Source organism: Pogona vitticeps, chromosome 6, assembly GCF_051106095.1.
Source record: "Pogona vitticeps strain Pit_001003342236 chromosome 6, PviZW2.1, whole genome shotgun sequence".
Lineage (NCBI taxonomy): Eukaryota > Metazoa > Chordata > Lepidosauria > Squamata > Agamidae > Pogona > Pogona vitticeps.
Window position 1 is genome coordinate 112,969,003 of NC_135788.1, and position 12,366 is coordinate 112,981,368.

General features: G+C 43.5%; 1 protein-coding gene and 1 long non-coding RNA gene across 2 annotated transcripts in view; one reads left to right on the forward strand and one right to left on the reverse strand.

Annotated features, from left to right (window-relative positions):
• LOC144583411 (uncharacterized) overlaps positions 1-12,366 on the forward strand; it is a 409,702-nt gene that overhangs the window by 308,394 nt on the left and 88,942 nt on the right. The gene's annotated exons all lie outside the window — the stretch shown is intronic.
• LOC140708271 (vomeronasal type-2 receptor 26-like) lies at positions 5,904-6,869 on the reverse strand. The gene has a single exon (XM_073003657.2). It carries the CDS (start codon positions 6,864-6,866, stop codon positions 5,904-5,906), a length of 963 nt encoding a protein of 320 aa, XP_072859758.2. The 5' UTR covers positions 6,867-6,869.

Below are 12,366 nucleotides of genomic sequence, written 5' to 3' on the forward strand. Positions count from 1 at the left end.
CAACCACTAAAAAGGTAAACAGGAAGAATATTCATGTTTGTTTAATTATGTGTTTTTCAATAAGCTCCGCTTTCTTTTTCATGTCCTTCATTCACTGGTCCTTTCCTTAAGCACAAAAGAGACCAAATGTTGTGTGTCATTTCATTTTTCCTTTAATAACTCAATAATAGCTTGGGTAAAGCAGATAACAGAGATTTAATTTAAATCCCTAAACAACTCTTTAAAAGTACTCCAAGATGGCAGATCCTAGTTGTAATGAATCTAAAGCCCTAAATAATCTATCAAAATACAACAAAGCAGGCAATGGAGAATCAATCCAAACTCTTAAAAAACCCTTAACAAAAAGCTCTGCAGACAGCAGAGAATCTGTTCATTCCAAAAGCAGGCAACAGTATAGCAGAAGGAAACACTGTCAGGAAGACAACCCCTGAAATATTTGCCAATAAACACACATCTAAATAAAACATTTTTGAGAAATCAATCAATCATTTTTTGAGAAATCAATCAATCAATGAATGAATGTGCAGAGATGCACACACAGTCACGCATACACAAAGAGACAGGCCTGCCCCCCCCACCCCCCAGCGCCCCCCGCGGCAAAGCGGGGCTTTCAGAGGTTCATTTTCACTGCTGAAAAAGCCCCAGGAGGCTTCTGAAAGCAGCGCTTTGCCGTGGTGGGGTTGGGTGGGTGTGGGTGGGTGGTTGTTAGGAGCAGGTCTGTCACCCCCCGCCCCCCCAGAGCCCCCCCTTGCGCCGCTTTCGGAAGCCTCCTGGGGCTTTTTCAGCAGTGAAAATGCACCTCTGAAAGCCCCGCTTTGCTGCGGGGGGCCCCTGGGGGGGTGGGGGGCACCACTGTATAGGGAAGATCTCAACCTTTTCCATTTTTTGTTTGTTTATTTTCATTGGGGAAACATTTGTTATAGGCCAGTGGTTCCCATCCTTGGGTAACCTAGGTGTTCCTGAACGTCAGTTCCCAGAAGTCCTCACCACCAGCTGTGTTTGCTGAGGATTCTGGGAGTTGCAGCCCAAGAACACCTGGGTTACCCAAGGATGGGGACCACAGTTCTAGTTTTCAATTAAGAACCTCAGGAAGTGTGGAACAACTACAGCTGAAAAGGAGTTCCAGGTATGAAAACATCCTTCAAAGCTCCGCAGGAGAATACCTATTTCATCATTTATTACCACAGGGATGAGGCTCAGATGATACCCCAAGGCCAATCCCTTATGGACTGAGCAGTAAACTTTGATTATTGTCAAGAGAAAGTAGATGTGGATCGGCGATTAACTCCATTATAGCTGTAATGGGTCCTTCTGGGAACTCACAGATTTCTGCCAATGCGAAAACTCCAGCAAGAAATCCCATGTGGCAAAAATAAAAAACTAAACAGGTGTCATTAATTCAAGCTGGATAAGGGACAGGAATGGACAGATGCTAAGGAGTGTGAGAAATCAATCACACAATAGCTGTGTGCATTGAATGAAGATGGTCGCATGATGGCAGCAAAGGACAAGAAATAACAGTACAATAGTGCTGAAAAATGACTGTGACTGCTGAAATAAACCTGTGTAACTATATCCTATTTAATGAAACTGACAGCTCACTCAGCTTCTTGCTGAGAAATGTCCCTTTGAAAGGCCATAGCTTGGTGGCTGAGCATAGGCTTAACATGCACAATGTCCCTAATTAAATCCTCAGGATGTGGGAGGAAAGATTCTGGTCTGAAACTGGGGAAAGATGCTATGAAATGAGTCTTATCAACAGTAGAGGTCCAGATAGATCCACAGTCTGTCCCAGTATAAGGCAGCTTTGAGGTTTCTGGTTCCTACTGAAGATTGAAGGGAGGACAAATTCACCTCGGTGTAAGATGAACCGTGTGTGTGTGTGTGTGTGTGTGTGTGTGTGTGTGTGTGTGTGTGTGTGTGTGTGTGTGTGTGTTGTAGTCGGTTTGCGGAACTGAGCTTTCATGGAGTGAAATGAAATGCTGAATGTTTTCATCATTGGTGCTTCATTTGGCTTAATGGAAAGCTCCCTTTCAGGGGCCCCAGCGCCCCCCATACTTGTTCTGGGCCCCCACAGTTGCTGCCACCAAGCTGGACAGGACAGTAGGCTGTCTGCGACCTAATTCCTGCCCCAGTGCTTCCTGAGAAGCTTCAGTTACTGTGGGAACTTTTGCTACTGATTTGGCTAGATACAGGGAACCCTCAAAAAATGAAACTTCCCACAATTCCTTAATTCTCACGGGGTCAGGAAGTAGGCCCCAGGCAGCCGATTGTCCTACTCAGCTGGGTAGCATGACGCTGGTGGAGGGGAAGAACCGGTGGCCCCTGGGCAAGTAAGGTAGCTTTCCTTCATGTAGAGATGGGCCCGAACTGAAGGAATGATGAATTAGTTCATTTTTTAAAAAATTCAGCATGGTTCTTGGGCTCTGATGAACCGTGAACTCCTATTGTGCCGATCTGTGCCTATCTCTAAGGGTCACGCTTCAGAATTTTGTGCCATGGGCTTTTATCCACTACTGCTAGAATTCATGTAATTGTGAATAGGATTCATGCAATCTGATTATGCAATTGTGCTATCTATTGTGTGATTCTGTGACCAGCACTGCAGGTATAAAGCTGAGTTATGCCTGCATAGCCATGCAACAGGAATTCAGCTGACTGTAAGAAGGAATTAAAGGAATGGGAAATGATAGGACAGTCACACTTGCAAGATTGCTATCTGTCATCTTCAGAAAGATCTATGTGACAAGCAACAGCAATTATTGACACCAGTTCTAAAATATAGTCTTGCCTTACATCTTATGAAGGACCAAGTTTGTGGAACAATTTAAAAATAATAATAACAGCAATAATAACAACAATAATAACATTAACAACAAAATAGCAAAACAACAACGACAACAACAGGAGCTGGAAGAGGGAAGTTTGGAAGTGAAAAAAACGGCATGCAGGCGATCGTGTGAACGAGCGAGCGAGTGAGCGAGCGGCAAGCGACTCATGGCGGGTAACGAGACGGTGGCCAGTGGACGGGGGTTAGAACTCAACGCGGGCTTTTGGTGGCCGGTGGAGTTCGGAAGCCTCCGTCTAAGTTGTGGGAACATTGCTGGAGTGGGGACTGGCAGCCGGTAAGATCTCCGATAGAACTTACCCCCGGAAAGGTGAGCCTGGAGACCTCCGGAGCTGCGCTGGGTTTCCCTGAGGCTGCTGTGGGAATCCAGAAGCACGAAAGTGCCTGGCGAGGTGGAATGGCTGGTTTTCCAGGCTCCAGGGGTGAAAGAGAGCTGAAGAGGCAGCGGGGGAGCGACAGTTACCCGGCGTGGATTCCAATCGGCTTGCCCTGGAGATCGCCATGCTGGGTGCCTGGTCAGCAACTTCTCTTCCAGGACCTCCTCCCCCCCGCTTGCTCCCTTAGGGAAACTGGCTTCCTAACAGCTTCCCGAGGGAGAAAATGGCTGCGCGAACCTCCCCTGCCGCCTGGACCCTGCTGCTGCTGCTGTCGATTTCTTTTGCTGACTCCTGCACCCTTATTGAAACCTTGGGGGCTTTGAGGACTCGTCCTGACTGTAAGACTCATACTCTAGCACCAATAACATTATTAAGAACATCTGGCTTAATAGCATTAAGTCCAACAACATCTAAGAGGATAATAACGCCTACAAGGATAAGATCTGATGGCAGAGGAGATAGTGATACGTTACTATAGAGTAACTTTAGTTTTGTCTTTGTAGATTCTACTTGGTGTTCAGGCTTCTTTTGAAATACATTCCATTGAAAGGTCTCTGAAGTAGGCTAAAGTATTTAATTATTTATTTATACTATTTTATTCATAATAATTTAATTCACTTTTCTCCTTAAAAAGAACGCAAAGTGGCTTACCTCATTAAAAGACAATATTTAAATGCTAAAAAGAGTAAGTATACAAATCTTTTAGAAATATCGTACAAATTTTACAAATGATTTTTTTTTTTTAAAAAAAACAGCACCAGAAAAGAGATTCAAAGCAGCAAGGTATAGTACCCTATTTAAAATGTTCTCAGATAGCTAATGGCTAAGGGAAAACCATCCTGAAGAAAAAGTTCTTTGTCTGTTTCTGGACAGACATCAAAGGTATCTCTCTCTTGAATTCATAAAAAGGGACAAGAGAGAGAAGGAGGAGTCTGGTGGACATCCTAACTGACTTTCCCCAAATCAGGGTCACCTCAGTCTAGTGTCATGATTCCTAAAATCTTCTCTTCCTCTTGCAACCTCTTCTTCTTCTCACTGGAAATCGTTAAACACAGAAGTATTCATAAGGAACATGCCACATTGTGTCCGAATGATAATGGGAAGAGAACCTATCCCAAGTAATCCGTCAATTAATTACACCTTATGAAAACTAAAACTATAAAGTTTTTCTGGGCTCTTTGGGATTAGTTGAAAGGGATTGTCATGATCCCCGTATGGCCCCTGATTGTTTCACCAAACTAAGAGCTCACACTATGTGTCTTTCAGCTGCCACCAGTTGATTACATCAATATTGTTTATTATGAATAATAGAAGTACAGGCAATGTGTCACTTAAAAAAATAGAACTTGTTTATTGTTACAGATGATGATAGTTCAAGCAATGTTTTTAACTCTTAAACAAGCATCCTCCTTTATCCACTCTCAACCAATCTCCCGCCGAAACTCCCAAACTCTTCAATTCTCTCGAAACTCTCAATCTCCGTAACTCCATTAAAACTCTCAGTCCTCCTGCTGAGTCTTTTATGTCTCATGACTCCACCCCTCCAGCACTCAAATTGGTCTATGCAGATATTACATTAATATTCATGACCTGGGCAGAAGCCTCAAAATTCCACCTGTGAATCAGAAACAGGTTAATAGCATTGTTTTGACTTCTAGAAGACTGGTTCTTTCATGCTGGTCTTGAAAAATATGGAACAAAGTTGTCCTCAAAGCTTGGTAAGGGAGGGAATAAAGATCTCTCACTTCTGGAAGTGCTGGAGTCAACAGAAGTCTGTGTTCCATGTTCTCATCCTAGAGAGATCACATTCTCATTCTTAGCACTTGGCCTTGGAGATTTTTGGGAGGTGACCTCCAGAAGCCCTAAATAACCTTATCAGAAGTAGGATGATGGGAGGAGAAGTCTAAAACAGCTGGGGAGGGGTTTCAAAGAGAGAACCACACACTAGAATAAGACCCCTGTCATGGGTGATATCAATAAGGTCACAATTCTTTCTTTGGGACCTGAATGAAAATCACACACTAGAATGACCGAAATGAGGGACTGTCAGGGTCAGGTCTTCCATTTCCACATATCAGAGTTGCATCCCAAAGTTCAAGGGGTTTGCAACTGAATCTTCTTAGAAATGGGTAAATTACAAATAAAAAATTCCATTGAGCCACCACCCTTGTTTTGCTGGCACTGTTTCAAGAGTAGAGACAAATTGATTACATCAGCATCTGATCTTTTTCCTCACAGGCAGGCGACTTATTGCACTCCATCGCAAGGCCCTGAATCTTATAAAATACGCTGCTCATTAATAAACTTGTAAACTCAGATGAAGAGGACACTTCTACTGCCATATCATAGTATGACTTCATCAATTGATCATAGGAAACTGACACACTTGGCAATCCAGAGGGTTTATCATATTTCTTGATGAGAAAAAATTCTAAAAACGTATCACCCAATCTGAATACACTTTGACTAGTCAACATGCTGACAAATATAAGAAAAATACACCACCCACTTCGAATTTAATTCTGTAGGTATGACCTCAAAAGGGCAACAGACATTTTTCCTACCTCACATACCATGAAAACAATGCAAAACCAGGACCATTATCAAGGCCTCTAAGATAACTTATTTCTTTAAGATTTTCCCCAGAGGAATTCACTGAAGATGATGTGATTTCTCTATCAACTGTACCAACCCTTTCCCCCTACTATTTGCTTCTTGTTGTTCAGGTCAGGCCTGAGAATAACAACATAACATTTGGGAAAGAAGATGCAACCCAGCAAGCCACCACTGGAAGCCAAGATGGAGAAGACCTCCACGGCTACCATGTATTTCCCTTTAGTACTCAGATAGGCTGGCAGAAAAGACACCCAAACAGTGCAAAACATCAACATGCTGAAAGTGATTAATTTGGCTTCATTAAAAGTATTAGGCAGCTTCCGTGCAAAAAAAGCTACCAAGAAACTGAGGAGGGCCAACATACCCATGTAGCCCAGGACAAGATAGAACATGAGGTCGGAACCTTCGTTACATTGAACTAAGATTTTGTCAGTCTCAGAATGCATGTCAAACTCTGGGAAGGGGGGAGAGGTAATCAACCAGACTGCACAGATACCAGCCTGAATAAGAGAAGACACCATGATGACTGACCCTGCCAGCCACTTCCCAACCCATCTCCTCATCCCAAGTCCAGGCTTTGTGGCCATGAAGGCTACAATCACAGTGATGGTTTTGGCTAAGACACAAGCAACAGATAGACAGAAGACGATACCAAACACCATTTGTCTCAGAAGGCAGGTGAGAGTTCCAGGCTGTCCAATGAAGAAGAAGGAACAGAGGAAGCAGAGGAGCAGAGAGGAAAGGAGAGCACAGGTGATGCTCCAGTTGTTGGCTTTGACCATGGGAGTGTGTCGGTACTGAATGAAAGTCCCCATCACCACGATGGTGGTGATAGAAAGGAAGAGGGCCAAGCTAGTCAGTACTGAGCCCAAGGGTTCCTCATAAGAGAGGTAGCTTAAGGCTTTGGGAATGCAACTGTCTTGATTCTTGTTTGGATACTGGTCTTCGGGGCATTCCTGGCATTCTTTTGTATCTGAAAGAAAACAACCTGGTCTTAGTTTTGGAGTCACACAACTTTTATCCATTAGAGAAAATGATCCTTCGAATGAGTCCTACATTTTTTTTCAAAGTTGATACTCTCTTGGGACATCCTTGTTCTTTGATTTAACAAACTGAGGCAGGAACACCACTAGAGAGGCAATAAAAATTCCTGTATTTCTCCATAGGTGCTTTTGGATTCCTTCACTTACCCATCTGGATCGAAATCCTCCCATAGGGGCATGCAATGCAGTCATAGCAGCACACCTGCTTCCCCAGTTGGACAGACATACTCTCTCCAGGGTAGCAGCTCTCCACACAGGTGGACTTGGGTGTATTCTAATGATCATCAGAAGGAAAGTCAGGAAGAAGTTAAATGATACTTAGAAGGAAGGTTATTTAGAAGTTAAATGATCATGAGGAACAGGCATCTCCAAAGTTTTGAACATGAGGGCCGCATCGTATATTTTCTACATTTTTGAAGTCTAAGGGAACGTGCTTGTAGACGCAGCTGCACACATGCATGCACCCCAGGAAACATGGATGTGTACCCAACCGTATGGAGGTCTGCATACACACATGCACACACAAGCACAGACGACTGGAAACTTGCCACCCTTCTCCCATATGAGCTGAAGGCCTTTCTCAGAAGGGAACAGTCTGGATAAAATGGCAAGTTATGCAGGATGTGGCCCACGGGCCACAGTTTGGAGACCCCTGATGAAGAGGAAGATTTATCTATATCTATATCTATATCTATATCTATATCTATATCTATATCTATATCTATATCTATATCTATATCTATATCTATATCTATATCTATATCGTCTATGTCTATGTCTATGTCTATATCTATATCTATATCTATATCTATATCTATATCTGTCCGTGTCCCATTGTCAGGCCTGAAGTGGGTCTAGATAATCGGTTTCCTCCTTACAAATATTCCAAGGGTTCGTTGGGTGTTTTTTTTGTCAGAATCCTGATGCTTTTCCATAAACTTTGCCTAATTTGCTGTGCTTCTTTGGAGACAATAGACATGGTGTCATCACTGGTCACAAAAGACGCTCTGGGCTGAGTCCGAACACTGTTCTCATATGGCATAGACAAATGGGATAAGTTACTTAATGGTGGATCCATTTATACCCAAATGACATGGTTCAAAAGGGAAATATTATAAACAAAGGGATATGAATGAGGGAGAATTTAAGGTGAAGGCAAGAGAAGCATTAATAGAATACACTTATGAATTCCAGTGTTTTGCATATGTACAGTTAACAGAAAGATTTAAAGAAGATCAGAAAAATGTGGAATTTGAAGCAGAAAAGTCTATCTTTGTAGAAGAATTATCTGCCAAAGAGGATCATCTAGTTTGTTCCTCTTTCTTTTTTTCTCAGTATGTCCTTATTGGATTTGAAAATCAATCAATCAATCAATCAATCAATCAATCAATCAATCAATCAATCAATCAATCAATCAATCAATCAATCAATGGAAAACAAAGCTAGAATTGGTATTTCAAAAGTCCTTTTTATCCATCTGTGACAATATACCAGCTGTGATACCATATGTTATTCATCCACTAATTACCTTCCATTTGGACTCTTGCAAGGTACTTTAAGTGTCTCAGGCTTGAAAGCAATCTGCACATTTCTCTCTCTTGTGTTCTTAGCCTCTTCTGAAAAAATATCAGCACTACCGCATAGCAATATCAAAAGTACACTCAGAAATGAGATCGATGATGAAGAAAAAGCATATCTACCTGGTTAAACTTCTCATTCCACTTGATGGCACTTCCATTCAACACGATTCTCTGGCCCACAGGAGCCAGAGGGTTCACACTTCCAACCCGGATTGTCTGGAAGGATTCGTTGGGGAATCTGACAAAATTGACGATATCATATCCTGCTTCTAAGTCTCCTTTCTCGTTGAAAAATATTTCTTTACCAGCACTGTTGTTAAACCGAATGTTTCTTAAAAACGAATGAAGCTGGACCAGAGGAGGAAAAACAAAACAAAACACTTCTTTAGTCATATTTGAAGAAATGGATAAATACTCTGTGCTTTCCAGCGTCTGAAAATTGTCCATGTAAAACACAATGGAAGAGTTAAAATAACAACTGGTGGGATATTTCCAGAACTTCTCAACGAAGCGATGAAGACTTTTTTTTTGCACCAGTAGTATCAAGTGATGTGTTTATTGATCCATGCAAATTTCCTCTGACTCAGTAACATTAAATCATAAGCAGAAATCCTCTGGCTACTGAGGCCACATTGGGCAGTTTACAGATTCCCACATTCTGAAGCTCCCAAAGGGAACCTCTCTCCCCCATCCTGTAATCTCAATCTCTCTCTCTGTCTCTCTGTCTTTCTCTCTCTCTTCCACACAAAGATAATTTTACATTGTTTCCGAGTAACAGATGTTGTCAGAAGACAATATATATTAGTTAAAACATAATTCTCATTTAAGACACAATGCTTTTACTTCAAGGAAACATGGATTTTAAAAAAACAAATCATTTAAAACCAAATTAGGGATGTTTGGAAAGGTGTTTGATGCACTTATGAAAGACACGGTCATCGACAACTCCCTCTCTGTCACTCTTCTAGAAGAAAAGTGAACCTTCTGTGTACTGCTGTGATTTGAAAGTTAGGGCTACAAGCACCTTTTGCTCTATTCTGCTTGGTGTTGGTATTGAATTAGTTTAGTTTTATTTATTGTTTGTTTGTTTTTGAATGAGATTGATTCACTCCTGTTTCTCACATTGCACAATTTCTTTGAATTTTCTAGTTCTAATTACCTGCCATGGCTGAATGTGCTGGAGGCTCCATTTCTCTCCAGGCCCCTTCCGCTTCTGCTTAGCTCTTGATGAAAAGGCTGCATGGAGCGCATGAGCTACCGCATAAACAGCATTGTAGGTACTGTAGCTCCGGCCAGACATGCCCATTTCAAACACACTTCCAGGAAGGCTTCTCAGCTTTTCTCCCCCATTACAAATCTTCCAATTTGGACCACTGAGGTTATAAAGTGGGAATGAGCAGAGAAATGATGCATACCAAAACTGATGGACGAAATAAATCTGATCCTGATATGGGTTCATATTCTCCAGAAAGTTCTCAAATGCTGGCACCACGTTTGTGTGGAGTTTGAAGGACAAGGTTCCACTGAAAGATTTTGTGGTGAGTTTTATCCCAGCAGGTAAAGCTGTGAAATCCCACTGAGCCGTGGTCACCCACACCCTCCTTTGAGGCTGCATTTTGTGAAATTCAAAGATGTCTAAAACTAATCGTAACCCCTCCAGAGACTGCCTGTCCCCATACACAAGAATCACGTTAATTTCACTCAGAGAAAGGATCCAATAGATTGAGTGCATCCTCTCCCAGCCTATGTCTTTTGGCAAGTACACTGTCATTATTGGGATCATCTCTGTCCAAGCAATGCAAATATGACTCTGTTCAAGCCGTGGTCTCAAGGTCTGAAGGAAGGATTCTCCACTGTCATCCTCAGAAACGATGACACCAATCCAGTTCCATCCAAAGTGCTTCAAGAGCTGAACAATCCCATCATATTGAGCATCTTCGTTGGGGACCATCCGGTAAAAAGAAGGGAACCGACTCTTGTCACGTAATGCAGGACTGATGGAGCCATAGCTGAGCTGACAGAGAAAGCATCATAACTCTTACATTAAAAATGCACCACATATTTATGAAATATACATTTGCTCTAACTAAATATTTACCAGGAAGCACAATGATGAAATAGAAGGTTTGATTCCTGAACTCCAGCACCTTGTTGTCACTTTGGATTATGAATTCTACAGGTGGAAGCAAATGCTAGCAAATAGGAGGAAGCAATGGGAGCGGGAGACAAATAAGGCCTTTCCATGAGGTTACTGTTTTCTAACCGTGTGGACATACCTGAGGTATATTGTAGATACTGAAGATGGTGGCCATCTGCCTGGAGTTCTCAGAAGTGAGCCCACCAATGGCGGCCAGAACTTTCTCTTTTCTGCCACAGTTGTAATTGAGGGGTTGCCCTTTGCCCAGGAAGAGAAGATCCATGGTGGTCAAGCAGCTTCTCCAGGGATTAAAAGCATTGTCATAAATCTTATAACCCAATGTGATATTGGGTAAAAATTGAGCATTCTGGTTGATCTGGCGGATGGCAAAAACAGAGGCCAGGATGTGCTGATAGTTCTTTGGAATTACACTGCAATAAAATTTCACAAAACTGCTCAATTTTCTGTTTGAAGGAACCATTATAGTGTTATTAAATGTGCCCTGAATTTAGTCCTAAGAGCAAGTTACATGTAGTCATCTATATTATGGAAAAATAATTCTTGGATGGATGAATCTCCTTAGTGTAGGACACATGTGGAACACTAGATGACTAGCAAGGTAGTCGAGAGGGTGGTGGCCGACCAGCTTCAGGCGCTCCTGGAAGAAACAGATGCCCTGGATCCATTCCAGTCGGGCTTCAGGCCCCGCCATGGCACAGAAACGGCTTTGGTCGCCCTGTGTGATGACCTACTGAGGGAGGCCGATAGGGGCAAAGTGTCCCTGTTGGTCCTCCTCGACATCTCAGCGGCCTTTGATACCATTGACCACGGTATCCTCCTGGGGAGGCTCTCCGAGTTGGGAATAGGTGGTCTGGCATTGTCCTGGCTCCGCTCCTTCTTGGAGGACCGTCCCCAGAGAGTTCAGCTTGGGGAGAGGGTCTCGGCCCCGTGGAGCCTCAATTGTGGGGTTCCACAGGGGTCGATTATCTCCCCAATGCTATTTAACATCTATATGAGGCCGCTGGGTGGGGTCATCAGGAGGTGTGGGGCTTCGTGTCACCAGTATGCGGACGACACGCAGCTCTACATCTCCTTTTTGCCAACCGCAGGAGAAGCCGTCCTGTGCCTCCAGCGCTGCCTGGGGACTATACTGGAATGGATGCAGGAGAACGGACTTAGGCTGAACCCGGACAAGATGGAAGTACTGAGGGTGGGAAACTCCCTCTCTTTGGGATACTCCCTCTCTTTTGGGGGGGTGACCCTCCCTGCAAAGGATGGGGTACGCAGCTTGGGGATCCATCTGGACCCGGTGCTCTCCATGGAGTCACAGGTGGCGTCGGTGGTCCGCACCGCCTTTTTTCATCTCAGGCGGATAGCCCAGCTGCGGCCCTACCTGGAGGTGGGGGCGCTCACCATCTTAGTACACGCGCTCGTAATCTCGAGATTAGACCACTGTAATGCGCTCTACGTGGGGTTTCCTTTGAGGTTGCTGCGGAAATTACAGGTGGTGCAGAATGCGGCGGCCAGATTACTCAGTGGAGTGAAAAAATTCTAACATATTTCGCCCACTCTGGCCGCATTGCATTGGCTGCCCATCAAGTTCCGCATTGACTTCAAAGTGTTAATGCTTACGTATAAAGCCCTAAACGGTTTAGGGCCTCGATATCTGGCGGAACGCCTTCTCCCACCAAGTTCTACCCGGGTCACACGGGCGAGCCAGGAGGTGAGGCTGAGGAGCCTAACGCCGAGGGAGGCCCGAAAAGAG

What these genes read in the sequence shown, in the direction of transcription:
- LOC140708271 (XM_073003657.2), bottom strand. Translation starts at nt 6,866, where the DNA reads ATGGATAAAAGTTGTGTGACTCCAAAACTAAGACCAGGTTGTTTTCTT.